Source organism: Pan troglodytes, chromosome 8 (assembly GCF_028858775.2).
Source record: "Pan troglodytes isolate AG18354 chromosome 8, NHGRI_mPanTro3-v2.0_pri, whole genome shotgun sequence".
Classification (NCBI taxonomy): domain Eukaryota; kingdom Metazoa; phylum Chordata; class Mammalia; order Primates; family Hominidae; genus Pan; species Pan troglodytes.
This window is the reverse complement of record NC_072406.2, coordinates 125,185,391-125,211,165: the sequence shown is the minus strand read 5'-3', so window position 1 is coordinate 125,211,165 and position 25,775 is coordinate 125,185,391. Positions and strand designations below refer to the sequence as shown.

Here is a 25,775-nt window from a genome sequence, read left to right as displayed (position 1 = left end):
TTCTCCTGCCTCAGCCTCCCGAGTAGCTGGAATTACAGGCGCACTACCACGCCTGGCTAATTTTTCTGTTTTTAGCAAAGACAGGGTTTCACCATGTTGGCCAGGCTGGTCTCTGACTCCTGACCTCAGGCGATCTGCCTGCCTCAGCCTCCCAAAGTGCTGGGATTACAGGTGTGAGCCACTGCGTCTGGCCATGACCTGTGTTTCTGAAGCCAGTAAAAGATGCCATAAGCAATCCCTCCAGGGTACACCTTTCCCTCTCACCTCCATATATCTTTCTCATGGTTGTTTTTTTTTTTTTTTTTTTTCCGAGACAAGAGTCTTACTCTGTCACCCTGCAGTGGTGCAGTCTTGGTTCACTGCAGCTTCCACCTCCCAGGTTCAGGTGATTCTTCTGCCTCGGCCTCCCGAGGAGCTGGGATTACAGGTGCCTGCCACCATGTCTGGCTAATTTTTGTATTTTCAGTAGAGATGGGGTTTTACCATGTTGGCCAGGCTGGTCTTGAACTCCTGACCTCAGGTGATTCACCCGCCTTGGCTTCCCAAAGTGCTGGGATTATAGGCGTGAGCCACCGCGCCCGGCCTCCTCATGGGTTCTTCTACAACTGGCAAGAGGAAAGAAATTTGTCCTGAGAGAGAGTTGTGACAACCTACACACAGGACTTCCCCCTGGTTGGTTACAAGCTGCTCCTACTTTCTAGTGGAGCTCATTTCTCAGGAACAAGTGGACTTCTCATCTGTCACCCTGGCCCCTGGCGAACCACAAGGCTTACCACAAATATTGCCACAAACCTAGCAGGCAGGAGCTGGGATGAGCACTAAGTGACAGAGTATGCAGGACCCCTCCCCCAACCCGCCCTGTGTGTAGATCACAGGCAAGCTACTGTCATCTCCCCCAACTCTGTTTTTCTAAACAGCAAGAGGCTACCACTAGGACAGGGATGGTGACGCGGGGCTCAGGCTAAGCTTGTCTGACCCAGTGACCGGTGGGGTAGGAGCAGAAGCCGAGCAGGGGGGTCCCATGTCCTGCAGTCAGTCACTACATGCCTCCTCACTTCCCCCTCTTATTTCTTCTTTCTCTGGTGTCTTCGTTGCTTTCCCATCCCCACCCTCCCCTCTGGAGGGAGCCGGCTTTTCCAAAACAGAAACTTTCACTCTGAGCACAAACAGGCCTCTAATTTAGATCTTCCCAGCCAAGAGCTTTTCTCCCTGCTGCACTGGCCTCTGAAGCTGGCTGTAAGTGTGCTGTGACATGGCCAGAATCTAAAAGGGTGTGGCTGCTCCTCTTTCATTTTTGGCCCCCACAGAAGAGGCCAGACATTGACCAGGAAAAGCAAATCTGGCCTCCTATGGCGCTTCCACCAAACTAAAAAAAAAAGAAACTACTGATTTTTCTTAATGCAAACCGGTTTGAAATGGCCTTTCAGAGACGTGACAGAGAACACTGGATGGGTGTGAAGTAAAAGGTGAAAGATGATGGTGCTCCTGACTAAACCAGCAGCAGCTGATGCAATAAATACCTTTCCAATAAGGTCCATAGGACAGGCCTTATAAGGAAGAATAAGAACTCAGATCTGCTATTAGCTGCTTGCCTAATAATCACTGCCCTTAATAAAAATGAGTAAATTAAGTTCCAGAGTCTGGGCTGAAATATGGTTCCTCTCCATTTCCAAATTCCAAACGTCTACCTTGCTGACGTCATAAAAGGGATTGCTATCTGAGAAACAGGTACGTCAACAGAGACGCTGACTGATAGGCAGATAAGTCAAAACCACCCCTGCAGCGTCTACCCCTCTCCCTAAGTGCTAACTGCATATTCTCATATGGGAGACCCTATATGGAATACAAAGTCTTAAGGCTAATTTATACTCTCCCTTGACGCAGACTAGCCCATTAAAAACTGACCTGTCACCTCACAGCATTACAAAAGGGGAGGAGCCAAAACAATCAACTGTGGGGATGACATGTCACACACCAAAGGCCCAAATCTTCTCTACGAGTGACCTTTGTCACACGAGACGCAAAGAAAATACGTGACTCACGACGAAAGGGGAAAAGGGAGGTAGCCACTAACGTGGAGAGACACGGGCACAGCTTGCAGCACCCTGGGGGGTGTCAAGTGGGCTCACTGAGGCTAGGATGCAGGGTGCAGGAACACTCCTATCTTCTGCATGGATGAGCTCCTTGGAAGACCTCCACAGAGAGTGCCTGGGCTTCCTGCTTAGTATACAAAATGAAAAGGACAGCGTTTACAATGACATCTCTTTGCAGTCCAAGGAATGGTGAACAATGAAGGAAATGGGGCCAGAAATGATCCCGGCTTCTCCGCGTCTGTTTTCCTGGTAGCAAGCTCTGCATCTGATAAGTAGAGTGGGACTACGTCATGTTCCCTCTACACTGGGAATATGACCTCACTGAGGCATTAAAAATTCCCAGGGAGGCACTGCAGTGTCCACTGATGCTACCACGGCAGTTGATCAGCAGAGAAAATTTGTCCACTCATTTAGCCTGAAAGACTTCAACAAAAAAATATTGGCAGATAGAGAATGTGGGAAAGGAAAAAATAAAAATAATCTGGCAGTCCCACCTCCCATCCTACCCAGTGAGCATGAACTGGGGTAGAGAGGGGGTGAGGAGGAGTTGAATTTGCTGGCCCACTTGCACAGAACAATCCGGGGCTATACAGGCGAAGCAATGATGGGTCACATACATCAAGGGGGCATTATGGAATGTCCCAGAATCACTCTCTCTTCACTATTTGCAACTTCCACCCTCTGCCACATGAGATGCAGTTGCCCTATTCATAGTGGAACTTTGTTTTTTGGTTTTTTGTTTTTTGTTTTTATTTTTTGAGATGGAGTCTTGCTCTGTCACCCAGGCTGGAATGCAAAGGTGCAATCTCAGCTTACTGCAATCTCTGCCTCCCGGGTTCAAGCGATTCTCCTGTCTCAGCCTCCCGAGTAGCTGGGACCACGTACCCAGCTAATTTTTATATTTTTTAGTAGAGACAGTGTTTTGCCATGTTGGCCAGGCTGGTCTCAAACTCCTGGCCTCAAGTGATCCACCTGCCTCAGCCTCTCAAAGTGTTGGGATTTCAGGCACGAGCCACAGTGCCCGGCCAACAGCGGAACTTTGGAAACAGTCTGAGTTCATTGGGGCAATAGCTAAGCATATTAAGGGACAGGAGGGATAATCATTAGTACTTTCACAGTTTTTGTGGCATATATAGGAAAGTGTTTCTAGTATAGAGAGATGTAAAATAAACAGAAAACAAGTGCATGTATAGTATGATCCCACCTACGATTTTTAAATCACATTTTTTAAAAGACTGAGAGGAAGTATTTCAAAATATTCACTTTGTCTTGGAGGGGTATTTCTTTGGTTGTCTCATCTGCTTCTTTATATAATCAGGGGTAGGAGATAAATGAAAATGTTTAGTTAGCCGAATGCTTGCTAATTCAAAGTTATAATGTAGAGAGTTCTAAATTAGCAAATATTTCCCTTCTAGTGCACTTCATTGTGTAAACCCAAATTTTCCATACATACCACGTACTGAAAAATACAGTACCCAGGAAATGAAGCAATATCTATATTTGTTTCAAATGACTAACAAGCAAAAATAAAACTTTGACCGTGATGACATGCTTTTTAGAAATCAGACATAAAATAAGCCACATAGGATGTGGTCTAATAAACCCAAGAAAAGTTTCATTTCCTCTCACCAAAATGGCTAACTCCTTGTTTATGTGTCTAGCTTGGCAAATTTAGCGGAAGTCTCTTCTTCCCTGAAATTTCTAGATTGAGAGGTTAATAAGCAAGTAGCAGCAATAATGTGCCCCCTCCTGAAAATACACACATGCGCGTGCACGTGCACACACACCCCAAAAAATGCAATAAAAACAGGCTCAACACCAGCAAAAGGGTAGGTCAACCACAAAATCAGAAGGACAGAGTGCACCATCTCGCTAATCCCCGGCCACTGATCAGGAAAAGTTTATAGAACCCCTGAAGAGGAAGGAAACAAGGAATCAGGGAAGGCTTTGGACAATGAACTTTTTAAAAGTTTGTTTGCAAGTATTTCCGTGAAAATGGTATTGACTGAGCAATTACAGGAAGAAGAAAAAAGAAAACTCTTTCTTCTTATCTGAATGCGGTTATATGCCATGGGTCACACCCTATTATTGTCACTATTAAACATGTTAATAGCCTCAATGTAATGACTTTGTGTGGCGAGCTTTAAAATGTACATGAATAGCTAACTAGAAAGAAATGACTCATCCCTGCCCAGGTGGATATTGACTTTCTGAGTCACATTTACTCAGCTGGTCTACCAACCTTAATTCCCTAGAGGAAGGGATCTAAAGGGTTCGAATCTGGCTGAATTACATGGAAAGAAAGAGAAGGGACAATGAATTTGAAATGTGGATGAAACAGAAAGTACAATTGTTGAGACTTGTAAGAACTTAGGTATCCTGAAACAAAATTTCCTCCCAACTCCTAAGGCGGCTGAGTGAAGAAAAGGATCAAACACCTTCTCCCTGAACAAGTGGAAGATGGTTGGTATCACAGCTCTGAACCATGGCCAAGAACCATGGCCAAGAACCATGGCCCTTCATTCCCAGCAATTTTTATAGCTCTCACCCTTCAGCTGTGTGATCTTATGGATATTGCTTTCTCTCTCTCTGGCTCAGTTACCTTAATTGCAAAATGGGAATAATCACACCACCTCCCTCATAAGGTTGCTATCAAGATTTGGAAAAGTTAATATAGGAGGTAGTTACAGTAGTTCTTACAGTAGTTCATGGATCACAGGAAGCCTGTGTTAAATGTCAAGGGATCTCTGTAGGTACCCAGTGGAGCAGACTGCGGGAATATCCCATGACCACCGCCTGTTTTGCAGATGCAAGAATTGCATCACAGAGCGGGGAAGCACCTTGCCAAAAAAGTGAGTGTTGGACTCAAACTTAGTTCTGACGACCAGTCACAAGAGGTTCCCATCACACTCTGCAGAGCCATTTCTATCACACCCATGCTGTGGGATCCGGATTTTCAGACATCACCAAAATTCTTACCCTGCCCCCACCAACCCCCCCAGCCAAGGGAGTCTTGCTCTGTTGCCCAGGCTGGAGAGCAGTGGTGCTATCTTGGCTCACTGCAACCTCCGTCCCCCAGATTCAAGCAATTCTCCTGCCTCAGCCTCCCAAGTAGCTGGGATTACAGGCATGTGCCACCACGCCTGGTTAATTTTTGTATTTTTAGTAGAGACGGGGTTTCACCATGTTGACCAGGCTGGTCTCGAACTCCTGACTTCGTGATCTGCCCACCTCGGCCTTCTGAAGTGCTGGGATTACAGGCATGACCCACCACACCCAGCCACCACCAAAATTCTTGAAGTAGGTACTAGGAATGTTACATGTGAATTTCCATGGAAACCTACATGGAACACATAACTGAGCTACTCCAGCAGCGACTGGCCCATCACACAGACACACCATCAGGTTGTGATTCCTCAAGAATCTTGCCAATTGCCTGCACCAGTCTGAGCCCACCAGCTCTCTCACCAAGCTCCCGCTTTACATACAGCCTGTATGTGAACCTTTATCACTGATGGAGAAATTGAAGCACAGATCAGTCGGGTAACTTGCCCAAGTTGGCACAGCCCATAAGTGGCATCTTTGTACCTCACCTATTCACAGTTTACAGATTTAGATGACATCCTGGAAACGTGGCATTTTGGCACGTCCCTGGGAGATGCTTCTGGGTTCTGAGGACAAGGCTGAGAAATGCTCAGTCACTGGCGCCAGGGATCTAATCAGCTCCTGTAGATCTTGAGTTATAAGGAAGAAACCCAGTCTTTCTGTTTCATTTTCCTCATACTTAAAATGGGTGCCTGGTTCCTTTATCTACCTCCTGCCGCCAACCAAAGATTAATGAGTTACCATGTGCCAGGCTCTGATGGGAGAATAGCTATATTCATATCATCTTATCATAAATAGCCAGAATGAACAGCTATGCTTATTAAAAGCTGAACCAATGAGAGGCTACTGAAAAAGATCTTCTACCAGGCCATGGCTAATGCAGAGAAAAGGGGGCCTCCCTGCTCTATCAGACCCAGGCCAGTTAAAGGGAATGCTCCTTAAACACACAGACAGCAGCTCCAGGTAATCAAGACATAGGCGTGGCCCAAGAACATGCAAGATCAGAGGCAAGCATGCAAGACAGCGAAAAGTCCGAAAGACTCCAGAAACATTTTGAGATGGAGTCTCACTCTGTTGCCCAGGCTGGAGTGCAGTGGTGTGATCTCAGCTCACTGAAACCTCTGTCTTCCTTCTGGGTTCAAGCGATTCTCCTGCCTCAGCCTCCTGAGTAGCTGGGATTACAGGCGCGTGCCACCACGCCTGGCTAATTTTTGTATTTTTAGTAGAGACGGGGTTTCACTGGTCTTGAACTCCTGATATCGTGATCTGCCCGCCTCAGCCTTCCAAAGTGCTGGGATTACAGGCGTGAGCCACTGCACCCAGCCACATCTTCAGTTTTATGCACATCTGGCTAACAGGGAATAGGTGGACCAGAGGATTTCCACTTTAGTACATGAAGTTACTAAAGAGAATTAGGCACATGTTATAGTGTCAAAAAGTGTTCCTAGAATTAAAAGTAGAAAGAAATTGCAAAACCGTATGAGGTATAATACCAATTTTGTGAAACGCTTTTAAGGTCTGTGCATATGAATGACTAGAAATGTGGAAATGTATCCAAATATTAAGAGATTATCGGCCAGACACGGTGGCTCACGCCTGTAATCCTAGCACTTTGGGAGGCCAAGTCATGCAGATCACCTGAGGTCAGGAGTTCAAGAACAGTCTGACCAACATGGCAAAACCCTGTCTCTATTAAAAATACAAAAATTAGCCGGGTATGGTAACAGGTGCCTGTAATCCCAGCTACTCGGGAGGCTGAGGCAGGAGAATTTCTTGAACCTGGCAGGCGGAGGTCACAGTGAGCCAAGATCACACACTCCAGCCTGGAAGACAGAGCAAGACTCCGTCTCAAAATAAAAAATAAAAAAGGCCAGGCACGGTTGTTCATGCCTGTAATCCCAGCAGTTTGGGAGGCCGAGGCGGGCGGATCACGAGGTCAGGAGATCGAGACCATCCTGGCTAACATGGTGAAACCCTGTCTTTACTAAAAATACAAAAAATTAGCTGGGCTTGGTGGCGCGCACCTGTAGTCCAGCTACTCGGGAGGCTGAGGCAGGCGAATCGCTTGAAACAGGAGGCAGAAGTTGCAGTGAGCTGAGATCGCGCCACTGCACTCTGGCCTGGGCAACAGAGTGAGACTCTATCTCAAAAAAGAGAGAGAGATTATCAATAGGTAATAAGAGCATAGGTATTTACATTTTCTTTATATATTTTTACAGTTTCTAGTTGTCTTATGTGGCTATTCATCACTTCCTACGCCAGAACAAACTTTTAAAGATGACTTATTCCACATTTTGTCTCTCCAACAGCAAGACTTACGTACGTATGTATTACTCCAGGTCTCTGCCTGCTGGAGGCACTGCTTTCTGTCCCTGTGGCTGTAACACATAGCACAGCACCCAGCAGGTATACAATAAATGTTTTTAAAGACAGAGGCTTTATTATTTGGTTCATAAATATTCACTTTTCTTTTTTTAAAAGCTAACATTAGTACTAAATCATTTGCTGTTTAAACCTAAGAGTTCCTTGAAAATTTTTCATCTGCATTGACTTTTGCTTTTCTGAAGATAAAAGCATGTTCTAGGTGTTATTTTTTCTTCAGGACTATTAATTTGAAGAGAACTGTCACTCCCAAGCACTGAGCAGTGTGGGGTATTGACACTGTATTGAATTATTTAAAGGAAATTAACAATGCTTCCTGTCCTTGGAGAGCAACATCTGCGAGTAAAGCCATTCACGGCTGCCTCGGGTAGGTATTGTCGAGGCAAAGTGGGCATTTTCCAGCACCCTGAATTTTAAAAGAAAATCTTTAAGTTCTAAATTACTAGTAACGAAGGCAAAGTTGAGGTGGTAACTTCTCCTCCATTGTGAACTGTGAAGAGTCCCAAGAGACACTTCCTGGGGCCAAGTTTAATGGGATAATGTTGTGCTCCTCATTTTCACAGAAGTTACGTGTGGCACTGGATCACGAGGGCCTTCACTGGGAGCCAGGCATCCTGGAGTCATGCGAGCACCACCCTCCACCCTCTCCTTGTAAACAGGCGTTTTTATGGCTATGATATCCCTATCAGCGGTCAGCACACCCAGACATCATGGCACCCAAAATGACAGTGACCCAAAAAGAATTCAGGGATCGCAGTGGATGGGCCCTGCCCTAGAGAGAGGTAAACTTTGGATGGGCGGCTTCATTTTAGAGCTAGCTCATCTCATACCGTGATTCTGCTCCGAGACCTACCTCAATACACCAGGGCTCCCCAACTTTTTGTAAGGAGTGGCTCCTTTTCATGTCCCTGAAGACTTGAGTGCTGACAGTGAAGTCTGAGGGGGGGTAGAAGTGCTGACAGTCATGTCCCTGAGTGCAGCAAGGGAGGGGGCTCTGCTGCCAGGAAGAAAGGGGAACAGAGTAAGGCTTGGGAGCGAGGGGGACACGTCACCAAGGCACACATAGCCCCCAGCCTTCCTTTCTGCCCTAACCCACATTTCTATAGAAGCTCCATGATAGAGGGATTACAGTTCCCAGCACAAATCAGAACTCTCCTATTTCCCTGCCATCCAGCTCAGGGTCCCTTCTAGGAACATCTGAAACGCAACCTCCTCCAGGCAGCCTTCCTGTTGTGTATTCCCACCCCTACCCACCATTCTCCTAATGGGCATGGCCTCCCCTTCCTCTGAGCCTCTCAAGAACCAGTAAGCTAGCATTTTCTCTCTCAACTTACCTTACTGAATCTATTAGTTATGTGAAATTGCTGATATTTCTGTCCTACAAAAATACAATTACATATGGTTCCACTTAATACTTCAGCTGTTTGGGGAGCTGATCTTTTTTTTTTTTTTTAAGAGATGGGGTCTTGCTATGTTGCCCGGACTGGACTTAAACTCCTGGGCTCAAGCAATCCTCCTGTCTCAGCCTCCCAAACAGTTAGGACTACAGGTGCACGCCACCACACTCAGCTAATCTTTTTATTTTTATTTTTTTGTGTGTGTGGAGGCAGAATCTTGCTATGTTGCTCAGGCTGGTCTTGAACTACTGGGCTCAGGCAATCCTCCTATCTCGGCCTCCCAAAGTGTTGAGATCTCAGGCAAGCGGCACCACGTCTGGCTGATCTGTCTTCACTCATACCTTAACACCTTTTCCTCTGCCAGGCGACAGTCTTTTGAGAAAAGCAACTATACTACCAATTCTGGACCCCTTGAAAGATCCAGCAGCACACACCTTGGGTGCTCAAGAAATATGCGTTAATTTGAATTTCAAACCCTATCACAATAGCTGCTACAGTTTACTGACGGCCTACTCTGTCTGGGGCCCTGGACAGGAGTGTGCCTCTTACTCCATTAATCCTCACCCCTACCTTATGAGGTAGGTAGTATCATGCCCATTTCACAGAGGAGGAAACTGACTCAGAGACTGTAAGGAGCATGCCCAAGGTCACACCGCTAGTAAATGGCAGAGGGGGAATATAGCTCAGGTCCCAGTCAACTCACGCAGATGCCTGCTGTAGAGACCCATTGGCCTGTCTATGGCTCTATAAACAGGCTCTATAAACAAGAGAATTTAGGGCTGTAAAAAACAACTTGGGGTCCAAGAAGGGCGATTTCACAACCAAGAAATAATATTCTACTTTTCTTTTTTAAAAAAGAGAAATAGCTATGCCCTTTATGTTCATTGTAAAAAGTTTTATATGAAGAAAAACTCCATGAACCATTTTTTCATGTAATTTGTTCGGGATTAAGAATAAGAGATTGAGGATAACACCAACATCTTGTATGTTTTTACGTTCACTATCACAGTAGACATAGTGGGTATGCAAGACTCTGGGAAATAGGAAATTGATAAAAATAAAGGAAAAAGTTATACAACAGCAGCCACATCTTTAGAGCAGTGTACATGGTTACCATAGTATATGGTATTCCCATGGGCCTCATGTTTATCCAGATGGATTAAAACCATCCACAGGCAAAGTGAGCTCTCAAAATGAGAGGGGGCCGTTGCTGCCCCATAACTGGAGCTACTCCAGGGCCCACGCTGGCTGCAGCTGACCTTGTGTCTGGATTTTGAGAGCCACCAACCAGAAGCTGAGAGATCTGCCCCCAGGAAGGGAAGCCGAGCACCAGAGGAAGTACTCGGTTCTCCACCCCTGGAGGTCTAAGGTCTCCGTCTGGCAAGCAGAGCCTCCCACTCTGCATTTCTTCACAGAGCTGATTTGTAAACAGGAGCGTGAGTCATTCGGCAAGCATGAGTCCATGTGAAAGATCAGCCCAATTTTACAGCTAAGGCTATCCTATTCAGTCCAGCCACAGCAATGACTCACCTTACTGCCTTCCACCAAAGGTGACTTGGTTAGCCCTCCAATTGTTTCTAGAAGGAACCCAGCAACATGAGGGTTTAATCCTTGTCTGCTTGCTTTATTTTCTAACACAATGCTGAGAGCAAAGAGGCAGAGTTACCAAAGTGCCCCAGAGAATGCGTTGGGACAGAAATGCATCCATGGTTGCCACAGACCACATGGTCTCCTTTATCTTCCACGGGCATTTCCTCATGGTCTTTACTCTTAGAGGAAATTGTACATTATGGAAATGTTAAACACACACACAACCTCTCTGTACAGATCTAGATATTCTTCCATGCCTGGGAACCTCAGAGCCAAATTTATAGTTCACGTCCAACATCGCATCAGGGGCTACTGGCTTTGAACTTGTAGAATTAACCTTACCCCTAACCTTATTCCCCATCTTATGTTACTGGGCTACACTTATTTCCCTTTTTTTTTTTCTTGTGTGTGTGTGGCCTGTAGGAGGTTTATTACCCCCTCAAGACCACACTTTCCCACCGCCCCCTGCTTTCCTCTTTAATGTTCTTAATTATTCATTTCCAATCCTCTTACAGAATACAAAGTCTTAATAAATGACTTCCAATTTTAGGGGGGTAGGAGATGTCTTACAAAAAGTTCAAATGTATATACAACTACAAAATCTTTTTATATCATGAGAAAATAACTATAGTTTCTTTTTTTTTTCCTTTTGAGTCTTTCTTAAAAAACAAACAAAAAACTCTTCAACAAATCCTAAAGACCAGGAAATAAACATCTGCTGAGTTTTCTGCTCAGTGTCCATTCATGATTTTTCTGGTAACAATACTGCCAGTTACTTAGGGGGCAACCCCCTGACTCTAGAGCCATGTAGCTTAGTGGAGTGAACCCCACCCCCAGCTTCAGAAGTGGGAAAGTTTACACAGTCCAAGCTCACTCAGACACTGCAAGCCCTTCCCACAGATGCAGGTTCAGAATCAAGGTCACAGACTTGTAGGGAAAGATAAGATCTCTCTGGACTTGAATAAGCCTCTGTGCAGTAAAACCAACTGGGAGGCAAGCAGAGCCCAGAACTGGAAGGAGATGGTTCTAATACATGGGCCCCTGGATGCAACCATGCCTGATGCCTGATCATTCTGGACTTTTCAGTTATGGATCAATACATTCATTTTGCTCAGGCCAGTTTGAATTGGGTTTGAGGAGAGAGGAATTTAGACTCAAGCAGTCCTCACCTCAGCCAGATTGGCCTCCATAGTTGTCCATCCACGAATCAAGGGAGGATGTGGGAAAAATTGAAGGTGTTACAGGATAAAAGTAAATGAAGGCCTCGTGAGTTTCATGCTCCTGACATGACGAGTGGGCAAAGTACTGAAGTAGGGATTTGGTGCTTCTTGAAAGAATGAAGCAGGTGGCCAGTCTCTGCAGAAAGAAGACAAGGACCTTCAGCCACCACCCACCTGCTGGAATTGCCCCAAGGGCCCTCCTTCACCTCTAGCGTCCCTGTCACCGCCACTGGCAGCACTGAGCTATTTCATGTCATTTCATGGTCTCCATAACGCACCAGATCCAGAAAGTAGAGACCACAGATGCTGAACAGCACTAAAATCTGCCTCCTGGCTTTCTCCAGAAACACTGCCTATTTGTGACAGAGGACCTCAAGAGGTGTGTTTCTCCTGCGGAAAGTGAAGTTATGAGGCTGGATCAAGTCAAGAGAGAAGGTAGACTGACAGGGCTGCTGGGTTTGACTCTCACTGGTGGCTCAGACCCTGATGTCAATGTGTGCTAACCAGATCTGAACACAGCCACATGGATCAAGAATCAAGGTGTGACACCCATAAAGTCATAGTAATATTTGTGTATTCCATTATCTTGCTTCTTTATCAGCTTACTGCCCCACTCCACAACTAGCTGGGTAATATTCAACTGCTAATGCCATCGAATAGCACCTAGTAAGCCAGAAAATACTAATTGCTCTGCCAGGAAACATTTAAAAATGAACAAGTATAGAAAGAGGTGAAAAGCATTTGAAAAACAAAACCCCTAAAAATACAAAGGCCTCCAGAGAATTTTGTATGAAATAATGTCACTCAGGGCTGGGTGTGGTGGCTTACACCTATAATCCCAGCACTGTCAGAGGCCAAGGCTGGAGGACTGCTTGAGCTCAAGAGTTCAAGACTAGACTGGGCAACATAGCAAGACCTCGTCTCTACTAAAAATAAAAAAAAAAAAAAAATAGCCAGATGTGGTGGTGCAGGCCTGTAGCTACTCAGAAGGCCAAGGTGAAAGGTTTGGTTAAGCCTGTAAGATCAAGGCTGCAGTGAGCCATGATTGTGCCCCCGCACTCCAGCCTGGGTGACAGAGGGAAACCTGAATAAAAAAAAGAAAGGTGTCATTCAGAGTAAAATTGGCCAACACCTGTTGGCTGTTAGAAGAATCTCAACCAACCTCACAGGCAAGAAGAAAAAGGCAACAGCTTTACTCCTCTTTGCCTCAGAAAACTCTGGTGGTGATTAATTTTATGTGTCAGGGTTTTTTTTGTTTTTTTTTTTTTGGTAGGGGGGGTGGCTTGAGACAGAGTCTCACTTTGTCACCCAGGCTGGAGTGCAGGGGTGCAATCTCAGCTCACTGCAACCTCCGCCTCCCGGGTTCAAGCGATTCTTGTGACAGCCTCCCGAGTAGCTGGGAATACAGGTGCACAATACCACTCCCGGCTAATGTTTGTATTTTTTTTGGTAGAGACCGGGTTTCACCATGTTGGCCAGGCTGGTATCCAACTCCTGGTCTCAAATGATCCGCCCACCTCGGCCTCCCAAAGTGCTGGGATTACTACAGGCGTGAGCCACCATGCCTGGCCTTATGTGTCAGTTTAACTAAGTCACAAAGTGCCCGGATATTTGGTTATACACTATTCTGGATGTTTCTCTGAGGATATTTTTAGATAAGTTTAACATTCACTGAGTAAGGCGGATGGTCCTCCTTGATGTGAGCAGGCCTCAGCCCATCAGCTGAAGGCCTGAACAGAATACAAGGCTGATCTTCCTCCAAACCAGCCGGCATCCTCCTGAGTAACTGCCTTCTGGCTTGAGCTAAAGCAGCATCTTTGGGCTCCAGCCCACCGGCCTTCGAACAGGAATTACACCATCAGTTCTACCAGTCCTCCAGCCTTTAGACTCAGACTAGAGCTGCGCCATGGACTCTCCTGGGTCTCCAGCTTCCCAGCTACAGACCATGACACTTGATGATACAGATTATGGAATTCCATGACTGGGTGAGCCAGTTCCTTATTGCAAATCTCTCTATATAAACACATACATCCTATTGGTTTTATGTCTCTGGAGAACCCTGACAAATGCATGTGGATTCAGATTTTCATGTATTTTCTCCTCCACAGCAAGAGGGAATGGATTTGTGCGTCTCTGAAAGATCAGAGTTTTAAAATGAAGTGAGTCTTAGAAATTATCTCATCTAATTCTTTATGATTTTCTTTAAATCTCCAAGTCTAGATGTAAAAGGGCCTGTCCAGGACCACACAGCTAAAAAAGAGCTGAAACTGAAGCCTAGATTTTTAAAGACTAGAGTTCAAGGTTCTATGCATAAATGGAAGAATTTTCTTTTGGAAATGCCGCATCTTTGGAACAATAAGAAATCCATTTAAAAGAAGGATATTGCTAAGGGCCATTCCACTAAAAAAGCAAAGTACTGAACTGACAATTTTTTAAAATTGGTGAGAAGGTAACATCTTCATATTTCTTATCATGTATTCACACACAAGGATGCCAAAAAAGAGCAACCATCCAAACAAACCAGCCAACCCCACGTACACACGCGTAACCTTGGAGAGAGGTAAGGTCTTTACAGGTCACACTGATCCAGCTTTATGCACCATCGATAATTCTCACCTCTGAAGATGAGGTAACTTTGATGGGAACTAATTATATCTGAAATATACTGTCAACTTACTGCAAAGGCAAAGAAACTGCCATCAGGGCTCCAGATAAGCTACCATTTTTATCATAAAGACAAGCCCAGTTCCTCCCCAGACCGGGATATCATCACTCACATGGCAGATGTATGCAATCCTTTTTTCTCATTATTATTTTTTTTTAATGTGAGCATGTGTGAGTGGCAAGGTGTGAGTGGCAAGGTGTGAGTATGGGCCCACACTTGCATGTGTATATGTGTGTGTGTGTGTGTGTGTGTGTATGTCTATCAGTATATGTGGAGGGCAATGTCCTAGAGTCATGAATGGCAAGTGTCCAGGTCACACATGGCACCTCCCTCTTCCCTTACTACCTCCATACCACACAGCCACTCTGCTCAAAGTTGGCACGAGTTGGAATGTAATCACCATCTCTGCACTCAAGGCATGCAGAAATGAAGTCTACCTCAGCCCTCAAAGACCTCACCTGAGAAAAAGACAAGGCTCCAAACAGAAGGCAAAACAGAATGAGCATGGAAAGAGACCACTTGTTCACATACCTTTACAAAGCACTGCTCACCCCTCCTCAACCTCAGCACAGACAGAGCGTGGGGCCTCAGTGTCACTGCCACTGCCACCCTCCCACTGACTAGCTGTACTCTCTGAATTTCTGGGGCTCAGCTTGACACAGCATATGAGGATGCTGGCTGCTGGATGACTTCTAAGGGTTGTGTCCACCTCCAACACACTCCACTTCTGTATGGCTAGCAGAACACAGAGGGGCGGGTTTGTTAGGACCTTGACTCTCTACGTACAGAAGCGATGCACCCCGATTTCTGGACATGGCCATTATATAATAAGAGGGTAAATTTATTAAAATAAGTCACATTCAAGGAGAAAAGGCCACATGCATCTGCGTGTGCACGTGCACGCGCACACACACACACACACACACACACAAGCAGAATGAAGATTTCTTTTACTGAATAAAAGTTCAACATGACCAAGAAAAAGTGTTTTAGAAATATGGCATCATGAATAGGAATTTGCAGCACCATTTCAAAAGGTGTTTGCTGGTTAAAACAAAGTTTTGTCAACTGTTTCTTTTTTCCTGTGGGGGGGGGAAGTGTACCTATCAAATATTGAGAAATTGGAAATAAGATTTTTTTTATTGTTGTATCATAAACAGTACAGGGAAAAATGGGTAAAGATAATAATTTTTTTCAAGTTTGGAATAAAGTTATTAAAAAAAGACATTATATGGGTAATTCTGAATAAAGGAGATGCTTTTTAACTGTATTGACACTAAATTAGTTTTATACGTGAAGTCAAGGCTTTACTGGGATGAAAGGTAATAAGATGAAGTGGTTAACCTTAACATTATCTGAACTTGAGATATTAACCAAGGCATGCCAAAAAAAAAAAAAATGGTAGTGGCTCACACCTATAATCCCAGCACTTTGGGAGGTCAAGGCAGGCAGACCACTTGAGGTCAAGAGTTCGAGACCAGCCTGGCCAACATGGTGAAACCCTGTGTCTACTAAAAATACAAAAATTAGCCAGATGTGGTGGCAGGCGCCTGTAATCCCACATACTCAGGAGGCTGAGGCAGGAGAATTGCTTGAACCCGGGAGGCAGAGGTTGCAGTGAGCTGAGATCATGCCACTGCACTCCAGCCTGGGCGCAGCCTGGGCAACAGAGCAACACTCCATCTCAAAATAATAATAATAATAATAATGAAGTTCAAACAGACCTGGCTAACATTAAATCAAGTCTTTTTGAAGGCACATCTAATTTCGAGGACATCCATACACTAACTGGCACCAGCTATCACTCCCATTTGTTTTCCGCAACAGGGATGAGGTTCAATGTGACCTCAAGCAGGTGGAAAATGAATTCTCCTTGCAACCTTTATATCCATTATTTCCATATGCAACTGACAGAGTCTCTGTTCTTAACAGTATAATCTTTCCAGACAAGTCAATAGCGAGCAAGCATGAAAAACCATGCTCATCAATGACTTTGAGAGAATAGGAGTTGATTTCACTTGTTTAAGCATAACACAGAAGCCCATCCACCTTACTCAGCAATGACTGGCTATGGAAGAACATTAAGCAGAAGCTCGGGTTCAAGCAGCACAGGCTGCAGAAAGCTTTGTGAATCTAGCTAATGAAGAAAGCATTATACTGTGCTTATACTGAGATTCTTGCTAAAGGGACGCTCCTTCTCCCAAGCAGCCTTTGGGAAGTAGTATTGGTGCGTGTTGTGTGCTGTAAACATTACTGGGCAGAATCAAGGGGCCAAGAGGGAGAAGAGGGTCTGATCAGGACTTGTGATGTGTACTAGGTAATCCTCTCTTTAAAAGCCAACATATCTCTTACAAAAAGAACGTTAGCAGCCTAAAATGGGACTGCAAAGTCAAGACAACATAGGGGCTAGGTGTGTTAGGAGATCTAGCTACCACTCAGGAAATTTAGATGGATTTGCTCTGAAAAAGAAAGCAGTGTTGGTAAACAGCGCCCTCCTCCCCTTTCAATGGGAATCAAATGTTTTAAAATGTAAATAACAGGTTCCTGGAACACCCCTGGAATTTCTCCTGGAAATGCTTTCATAATTCACATCTTGTTAGCCACAGGAACCCCACTTACATATCCTCTTTTCTCATTTCCACTAACCAATTATTAGCATTAGATAATAACACACTATTTTCTGCTAATATGTTTCCTGACAACATCAAACTCCAGAGGGTCTTCATGATGCAATAACTGAATAATTGTGCAAACGAGGGCTAATTTATGAGAAAATGTTATTTAAACCTTCTCGGGTGTTTATGAAAACAAGCCATGTTGGTTAAGAGACACCATAAACACTAAATTATTGCATAAAAATGTACGAAATTGAAATGGCTTTAATGAAAACAAGTTCTTTTCAGATATTATGAAAGGAGAAATCCCAATGGGAGCATACAAAGATATAAATATTCAAGAACAATGCATTCCCACAGGCAGGATCAACTTGACACCACCTTGTTCAGAATGGGAACACACAAGGAAACTTGAAAAAAGACTTGCCAGCCCCATTCGCTGGCAACCTTGGTTCCAATACTTGCCCCAGTATATGAATTCCAAAAAGGATCACACTGTCGCAAATCTGACTGCTTAGGCAGTCACCTCTGTGTCAGAGAGTATATACCCAGGGCATCCACAATGCCTTCTGCTTGGCCTTTGGTGATTTGGTAGCTGCCTTGTAATGTATCTGCAGTGTATGTGGGGTTTCTCAGCTTGAAACGGAGAGGTGAAATTTTCATGGCATAAGGGGTGTGGAGTCTGGGATGAATTATCTCTTGCGCCACCCAAAACTTTGGCTGTCTTCTAACCCCAGACATTTATAACTTTATTAGTAAAAATCACGTTAAAGAGGATTTTTGTGAGAAGGGGGAAAACCCTAAATTGTGTGTGCATGTATGTGGGCTGTGTATGTGGGCTGTGTGTGTGTGGTGTGTCTATGGTGCATGTGTGTGTGTACAGAGGCAGAGACAGTACACACATAAGTTGCAGGGGTCAACCTCATCTTGCTCCCTTTTCTTCTCACCAATAAAAGGATGGTGATCAGGCACAGTGCTCACACTTGTAATCCCAGCACTTTGGGAGGCAGAGGGGGGTGGTTCACCTGAGGTCAGGATTTCAAGACCAGCCTGGCCAACATGGTGAAACTCCATCTCTACTAAAAATACAAAAATTAGCCGGGCATGGTGGCACACGCCTGTAATCCCAGCTACTTGGGTAACTGAGGCACGAAAATCGCTTGTACCCGAGAGGCAGAGGTTGCAGTGAGCCGAGATTACACCATTGCACTCCAGCCTGGGCGATGGAGCGAGACTCTGTCTCAGAAAAAAACAGGGATGGGTCCATCTGCCAGAATAAGTATAATAGGTCCAACGTTCTTGGATTTAGATGGTTCTGAAACAACCCTCAGTTTTTAGGGCTCTCTTAAAGATTGTTGAGGGTTCCCCCCACTTTGTAAAGTGAAACACATCTTCATATGTCTAACATGTGCAGCCAATAAAGAAAAAATTCAGGTTTTCCTTGAAAACTTTCTTCTGAAAGTACTTAAGGGACATTAAAATGCCAAAAACAGCCCTGCAGGGTGGCAATCAGAACTGATTATAAAGCTGGTGGCCCGGGCTGGATCTCCTGAGCAGAGCAGCTCTCCGTGTGGCCACATCAATGCAGATGCAGGCAGGAGTCCGTGTGGCAAATCGGGACAAAACAAGTTTTCCTGTCTTCAGAGCATCATCATGCCTAGGCTTCTTAATATTTACAACAGGTAAAAACAACCACCAAAACAGTAACAAATTTAAAAACCAAACCCAAAACCAAAAGGCTCCCCAGGCTGGCAAGGGCATCACCTGTCAGAATCTGCTGTGGCTGGCCCAGCGCACTGGCTCACACCTGTAATCCCAGCACTTTGGGAGGCCAGGATGGGTGGATCACTTAAGGTCAGGAGTTTGAGACCAGCCTGGCCAACATGGTGAAACCCCCGTCTCTATTAAAAATACAAAAATTAGCCAGGCATTGTGGCAGGCACCTGTAATCCCAGCTACTCAGGAGGCTGAGGCAGGAGAATCACTTGAACCCAGGAGGCGGAGGTTGCAGTGAGATGAAATCACACCACTGCACTCCAGCCTGGTGACAGAGCAAAATTCCATCTCAGAAAAAAAAAAACAAAAAAAGAATCTGCTGTTGCCATCTGACTGATCCCTGCGGCTTCCAGGATTACCACCAGAGTGAAAATGAAGACAAGGGAGATAGCACCTATCAGAGGCATGTTTCAGCCACCGGAGATAACATCTTAATCCTTAGCCAACCTACAGAAAGAGCAACAAACTGGGTGTGTGTGGTGGCTCATGCCTGTAATCCCAGCACTTTGAGAGGCTGAGGGAGGAAGATCCCTTGAGGCCAGGAATTCAAGACCAGCCTATAGTGAGACCCCATCTCTGCAAAAAAAATTTTTTAAAGAGCTGGATGTGGTGGCACATGACTGTAGTCTCAGCCATCACTTGATCCCAGGAGGTCAAGGCCGCAGTGAGCTGTGATTGGGCCATTGCACTTCAGCCTGGGCAACACAGTGAGATCCTGCTCAAAAAATAAAATAAAAAGAGTAACAGTAACTAGAAAGTTACTAATTGCATTCATTAAAAAGTCTTTAGTGTTTCAGGGAGACCATGAATTCTAAAGTTATCTTTACCCAATGTCTGGTTCCAGGTAGTGTGCTGAGGTACATATTTGTTGAACTGTGTGGACCACTCATAGACTTGATCATCTTTGCCCCATAACAGTCATTACCATAGGAACACTTAACTTGCAATAAAAGGAAAGGGATCATTTGGAAAATTAAAGCAAATATGAACTAGCTTAATTTTTTTTTTTAATTCTGAAGCTTGCCATCAACTGATGAATGGGTCAACAAAATATGGGATATCCATATAATGAAATATTATTCAGCCATAAAAGGAATAAAGTCCTGGCCGGGCACAGTGGCTCATGCCTGTAATCCCAGCACTTTGGGAGGCCAAGGAGGGCAGATCACTTGAGGTCAGGAGTTCTACACCAGCCTAGCCAACATGGTGAAACCCCATCTCTACTAAAAATACAATAAATAAATAAATAAATAAATAAATAAATAAATAAATAAATAAATAAGCAAGCAAGCCAGGCGTGGTGGCATGGGCCTGCTACATAGGAGGCCGAGGCAGGTGAATCGCCTGAACCTGGGAGGCAGAGGTTGCAGTGAGCCGAGATATGCCACTGCACTCCAGCCTGGGTGACACAGCAAGACTCTATCTCAAAAAAAAAAAAAAAGAAGAAGAAAAGAAAAAGAAAGAAATTATGTCCTGATACATGCAGCAACATGGATGAACCTTGAAAACATTTAAGTTAAGCGAAAGAAGCAGTCACAAAGGACCACAAATTTTATGATTTCATGTATATATCTAATGCCAGAACAGGCAAATCCATAGAAACAGAAAGTAGATTGACAGTTGCCTTGGGCATGGGGGAGAAGGCAGAGTGGGGGAAATGGGGAGTGAGAGCTAATGGGTACAGTTTCTTTTAGGGGGTGAGGAAAATGTTCTACAATGGCGATATCGGTTGCATAGTTCTGCAAATATACGAAAAACCACTGAATTTTATACTTCAAATGGGTGAACTGCATGGTATGTGACTAAACTTATTTTTTAATTCTGGAGTTTAAATTGGCATAATTACCACTATCTTATCTCTGTGTAACTGCTTTGTATTTTAATTTTGAGTACATTTTATTGGAAAAGAATATACAACTCTGGGCAACAGGCAGGATAAGAATTATGATTCCCATTTTACAGTGAGCAGAGGTCCACAGAGCTTCTGTTTTCTTTCCACTGCCTGGCTGAGTTCCTGCAGGACTCAGGGAAGAATGTAAATTACGGTGGAAGAAGGGGACCACAGGTCTTAGCACCCCAAATCAGGAAGGGATGATAACTAGCTCTTGCCAGATGTCTAGAAATGTTCTGTAGGTGGATCATACAGACATGCTACTAAACAAAAGGCATTGAAAAATGACAGGTGGATTACTGAAATGTAATTCTTAATAGCATGAAATTCAGGTTAAACAATTTAGCTAAAAATGCAGGGGAGGGGGAAGAGTCACCTCTTTACTTGATATCTGGTGGGGTGAAAATACACCCAATTAGATGTGTCCATATAATTTTCACATCAAACATCCTGTGCTCCCAAAGGCAACTAATGGCACAGCTTGCTATGGATTTTCCCAAGTTTTCAAGAACAGTGACAGCCCTCTTCAACAAAGCCACTTAACATAAAACAAGGTTAAAGTGGGAACCGCAAACACTTGCTTTTCTTAATTTACACCTTTCATTTACTTCCCCAGAAATGTCATAAAGGAACCATGGAATTTCTGATGTACTGTCAATAGATGGTTCCTTTCAAGAACAGCATTTAGAAAGAAAATGTGAATAATCCTACAAGGTAATCTGGAGCTATAACTTAAAACAAATAATAATTAGCATTTTGGGAGAAGAAAGATGATTTTGGTCTGGGTCTCTCACTTTAACAACAACAACAAAAAGACTAGTTCAGGTGTGGTGTTTCACGCATGTAATCCCAGCACTTTGGGAGGCAAAGGCAAAAGGATCACTTGAGGCCAGGAGTTCGAAACCAGCCTAGGCAATAGGGTAAGACCCTGTCTCTACAAAAAATAAAAAAGTTAGCCAGGCATGGTAATTCACACCTATAGTCCCAGCTGCTCAGGAGGCTGATGCTGGAGGATTGCTTGAGCCCAGGAGCTCAAGGTTGCAGTGAGCTATGATCAAGCCAGTATATCCCAGCCTGGGTGACAGAGCAAGATCCTGTCTTTTTTTTTTTTTTTTTTTTTTTTTTGAGATGGAGTCTTGCTCTGTTGCCTAGGCTGGAGTGCAGTGGCGTGATTTCGGCTCACTACAACCTTCGCCTCCTGGGTTTAAGTGATTCTCCTGCCTCAGCCTCCCCAGTAGCTGGGATTACAGGCACATGCCACCACGCCTGGCTAATTTTTGTATTTTTAGTAGAGACAGGGTTTCACCATGTTGGCCAGGTGTGTCTCGAACTCCTGACCTCAGGTGATCAACTCGCCTCAGCCTCCCAGAGTGCTAGGATTACAGGCCCCGGCTGTAAGATCCTGTCTTTAAAAACAAAATGAAACAAACAAATAAACAAAAAACTATTAGGTAAGTGGAAAACTAGGATTTTGACAAATGCAATGCAATGACTTCACATTATCTCTTTCACTAACCAGGTAGGATCTAAACCCATGCTGCACCACAGCAAACAAAATTCAGCTCACAGGGAGCTATTCTCTGCATCACAGACCTTTCACAGCTTGAGAAGCTACTAGCTTTTACATCATCGTGTTTGTGCAGCTTTAATCTTTTCTCTTTTTTTGAAGAATACCCTAGTAAACCAGAAAGATATTTTTTAAACACATAAAGTAATTGGCAACATTAAAAAAAAACACATTTGCAAATTGGGTTGCCATTCATTTAAAGATACTCTTTTTTTCTTTTTTTTCTTTTCTTTTTTTTTTTTTTTTTTTTTTTTTTTGGACACAGAGTTTCGCTCTTGTCGCCCAGGATGGACTGCAATGGCACGATCTCAGCTCACTGTAAACTCCACCTCCCAGGTTCAAGCGATTCTCCTGCCTCAGCCTCCAGGAGAGCTCGGATTACAGGTGCCCATCACCACTCCCGGCTAATTTTTGTATTTTTAGTAGAGACAGGGTTTCACCATGTTGGCCAGGCTGGTCTCGAACTCCTGACCTCAGGTGATCTGCCCGCCTCTGCCTCCCAAAGTGCTGGGATTACAGGCATAAGCCACCATTACCCCGCCCATTTAAAGTATTATTTTCAGGCTGGGCACTATGGCTTATACCTGTAATCCCAGCATGCTTTGGGAGACTAAGGTGAGAAGATGGCTTCAGCCCAGGAGATCAAGGTTACAGTGAGTTATGATCTGGACAACAGAGCCAGACCCTGTCTCTAAATAAATAAATAAATAAATAAATACTTTCCTATATCTGAGTCTATTCTTTAGTTGCTCAATGAACATTAAAGCTGAGCTTCTCAGCTTTGGCACTATTGATGTTTTTGATAATTCTTTGGGAGGGTGAGGGGTTGCCCTAGCAGCATCCCTGGCCTGTGCCCATGAGATGATGACAGAAGTACCCCCTGCCCAGCTGTTACAACCAACACTGTATCCAGATGTCTCCTGGGGAACAAAATTGCCCCAGCTGAAAACTACTGAGGTAAAGGCAACTGGTATGAAAATTTGCCTATGGCGTGGAGGCCCCAGCTTTAAAGTTTATTTGGATCACTGTAGTAGTCAGCAGCAACATTAAAACCATCCCATTCAAATCCAAATACTCAACCGAGATCAGGAAACCCAGCAAAATATGGTGCTGGTGTCAATGTGTGATGAGCCCCGCAGTGATGAGTGTGCAGCCGTCAGCAGTGTGCCAAGGTCCCGCACAGTCCGACCACTCTTTTAAGTGTCCCTAATATTTATAAATGTATGAAGTGACAGGATTGACATTAGCAAGATTAATATGTTGCTAATTGACATTAGCAAGATATGGAAGGAGGGGTTCCCATATGTGTTTACATCTTGTTAAAATCACACAGCTTTAGTAATCTGCTAATCATAATAGCCCAGTCACTCAAGAAAACTCTAACCACCCCTTTTTGGACAACGGGAAGAGGGGTGTGGGCTGGTGGTAGCAAACTGGCAAAACAATGATATTTTTATCTCTGATCTCTTTAAAGAAAGAATCCAAAGTACAAAATAATAAAGAGTCCATCTAATTCACAAATCCAGAATGTTCTGCATAAAGTAAGTCCAAGTATCTAAAAGATCCAAGATGACGTCTGTGCTCCAGGAAGAAAGGTGCCAGCTTCAACACCCTGGCTGACCTTTGGTGTGTTAGTCAGCCTGCGACCGCCCCAGAAACCACCCAGAGGTGACCAGCTACAGCCAGCTCACCAGCAGCCGACACCAGAGTCAACAGCAACACCGGATGTGGAATGGACAAACCCCAGACCCAGCACACGACCCTGGTGCCTCTCTTACAGAGCAGAGCAATGCTATAACGTATCATCATTCCTGGGGTGTGGTCTGTTTTCTGGACGCTGCGCCAGCAACTCGCACATGGAGTCGTCCAGGCCGCAAGGATGGGCGGCAGGCAGCAGGGCCAGGCAGTCCGGTGTGGTGAGTCACACTGAGGCCCGCAGGTTGGGAAGCAAATACAAAGGAGATCGGGAAGCAGCTCTGCAGGGCGGAGCCAAGAATGTCTTGTGACCTTTTTTTTTTTTTTTTTCTTAAAGACGGGGTCTCACAGTCGCCCAGGCTGGAGTGCAGTGGTGCAATCACAGCTCACTGCAGCCGCAAACCCCTGGGCTCAAGCGATCCTCCCGCCTCAGCCTCCTGAGTACCTGGAGCTATAGGAGCACACCGCCACCCCCAGCTAATTTTTTTGATTTTTTTTTTTTTTTTTTTTTTTTGGTAGAGACCGGGTCTTGCTTTGTTGCCCAACCTAGTCTGAAACTTCTGGGCTCAAGTGATCCTTCTGCCTCAGCCTCCCAAAGTGCCGGAATTACGGAGTGAGCCACCCTTTTAAATCCAAACACTTTGGTGATCATGAAAATTTAGGCTTTCAGAGTTGACCATCACCAAGATGATAATTCAACATTTCTTTCTCTGGAGGACCCAAGCAGGACAGGGAACAGAGCTTATGAATTCCACCTGTGGTCAACGAGTTGTAGACTGGAAAGACACCTGCTTGAGAAGTGAGGTGGACCACACAGGATGTCTGAGTGCCGATCACCTTCATGTTTCTTTCTGTCTCTCTGTTTCTCTCTCTCTCTCTGTCTCTCTCACACACACACACACACACACACGACCTGGCCCTGCCCTAGGTACACATGGCTGGCCACCAGCACCTAACTAGGGTCCACTTCCATTCCTGGGGACATGAACAGCATAGTTGCTCTAGCTCAGGGGCTGGGAGCATCACTTGGCACTTAACACCTGAATTTATTAAGAAACCTCAAAACCATGGTCTTCACATTTTTACCTGGACAGCAGAAAAGGTCTCAGGCCCAGTGCCATCACAATCATGATGTATGGAGACTCGTGCTGCTTCTTTTTTCATTTCTTCCCAAAAGGCAGGCAAGAAACAACAGATTGCTTGCTACAGATCGAGGCAAGAACCAATACACAACAGCCCGAGTCACCTGTGTGCACCACAAATAAAAACTTCTCATATTCCACTGCCAGTTTCCCAAGCATGCACAAGATTTTGGGTTGGCTCTTTTTATTTAAGTAGTTTAAAAGCAACTGATTGGCTGGGTGTAGTGGCTCACGCCTGTAATCCCAGCACTTTGGGAGGCCAAGGCAGGACGCTCACCTGAGGTCAGGAGTTCGAGACCAGCCTGGCCAACATAGTGAAGCCCGGCCTCTACTAAAAATACAAAAATTAGCTGAGGCGGTGGCACGCGCCTGTAATCCCAGCTACTCAGGAGGCTGAGGCTGGAGAATCGCTTGAACCCGGGAGGCGGAAGTTGCAGTGAGGCGAGATCACACCACTGTACTCCAGCCTGGGTGACAGAGCAAAACTCCATCTCAAAAGAAATAAAAAATAAAGGCCAGGCGCGGTGACTCACGCCAGTAATCCCTCCCTTTGGAAGGCTGAGGCGGGAGGATCACAAGGTCAGGAGATCTACACCATCCTGGCTAACACGGTGAAACCCCGTCTCTGCTAAAAATA

General features: G+C 44.8%; 1 protein-coding gene across 47 annotated transcripts in view; it reads right to left on the bottom strand.

The window, feature by feature from the left end:
* Positions 1-25,775, bottom strand: part of TCF7L2 (transcription factor 7 like 2) — a 217,948-nt gene that overhangs the window by 69,882 nt on the left and 122,291 nt on the right. For 19 of the 47 annotated variants that reach the window (XM_016919327.4, XM_016919336.4, XM_016919350.4 and 16 more), the window contains one exon: positions 8,434-8,577. The exons of 23 other annotated variants lie outside the window; for them this stretch is intronic. In XM_016919327.4, coding sequence (XP_016774816.1) covers positions 8,434-8,577 — 144 coding nt within the window. The remainder of the gene's footprint in view (positions 1-8,433; positions 8,578-25,775) is intronic. 5 more of the 47 variants (XM_016919328.4, XM_016919351.4, XM_054659901.2 and 2 more) reach the window with 1 other exon arrangement.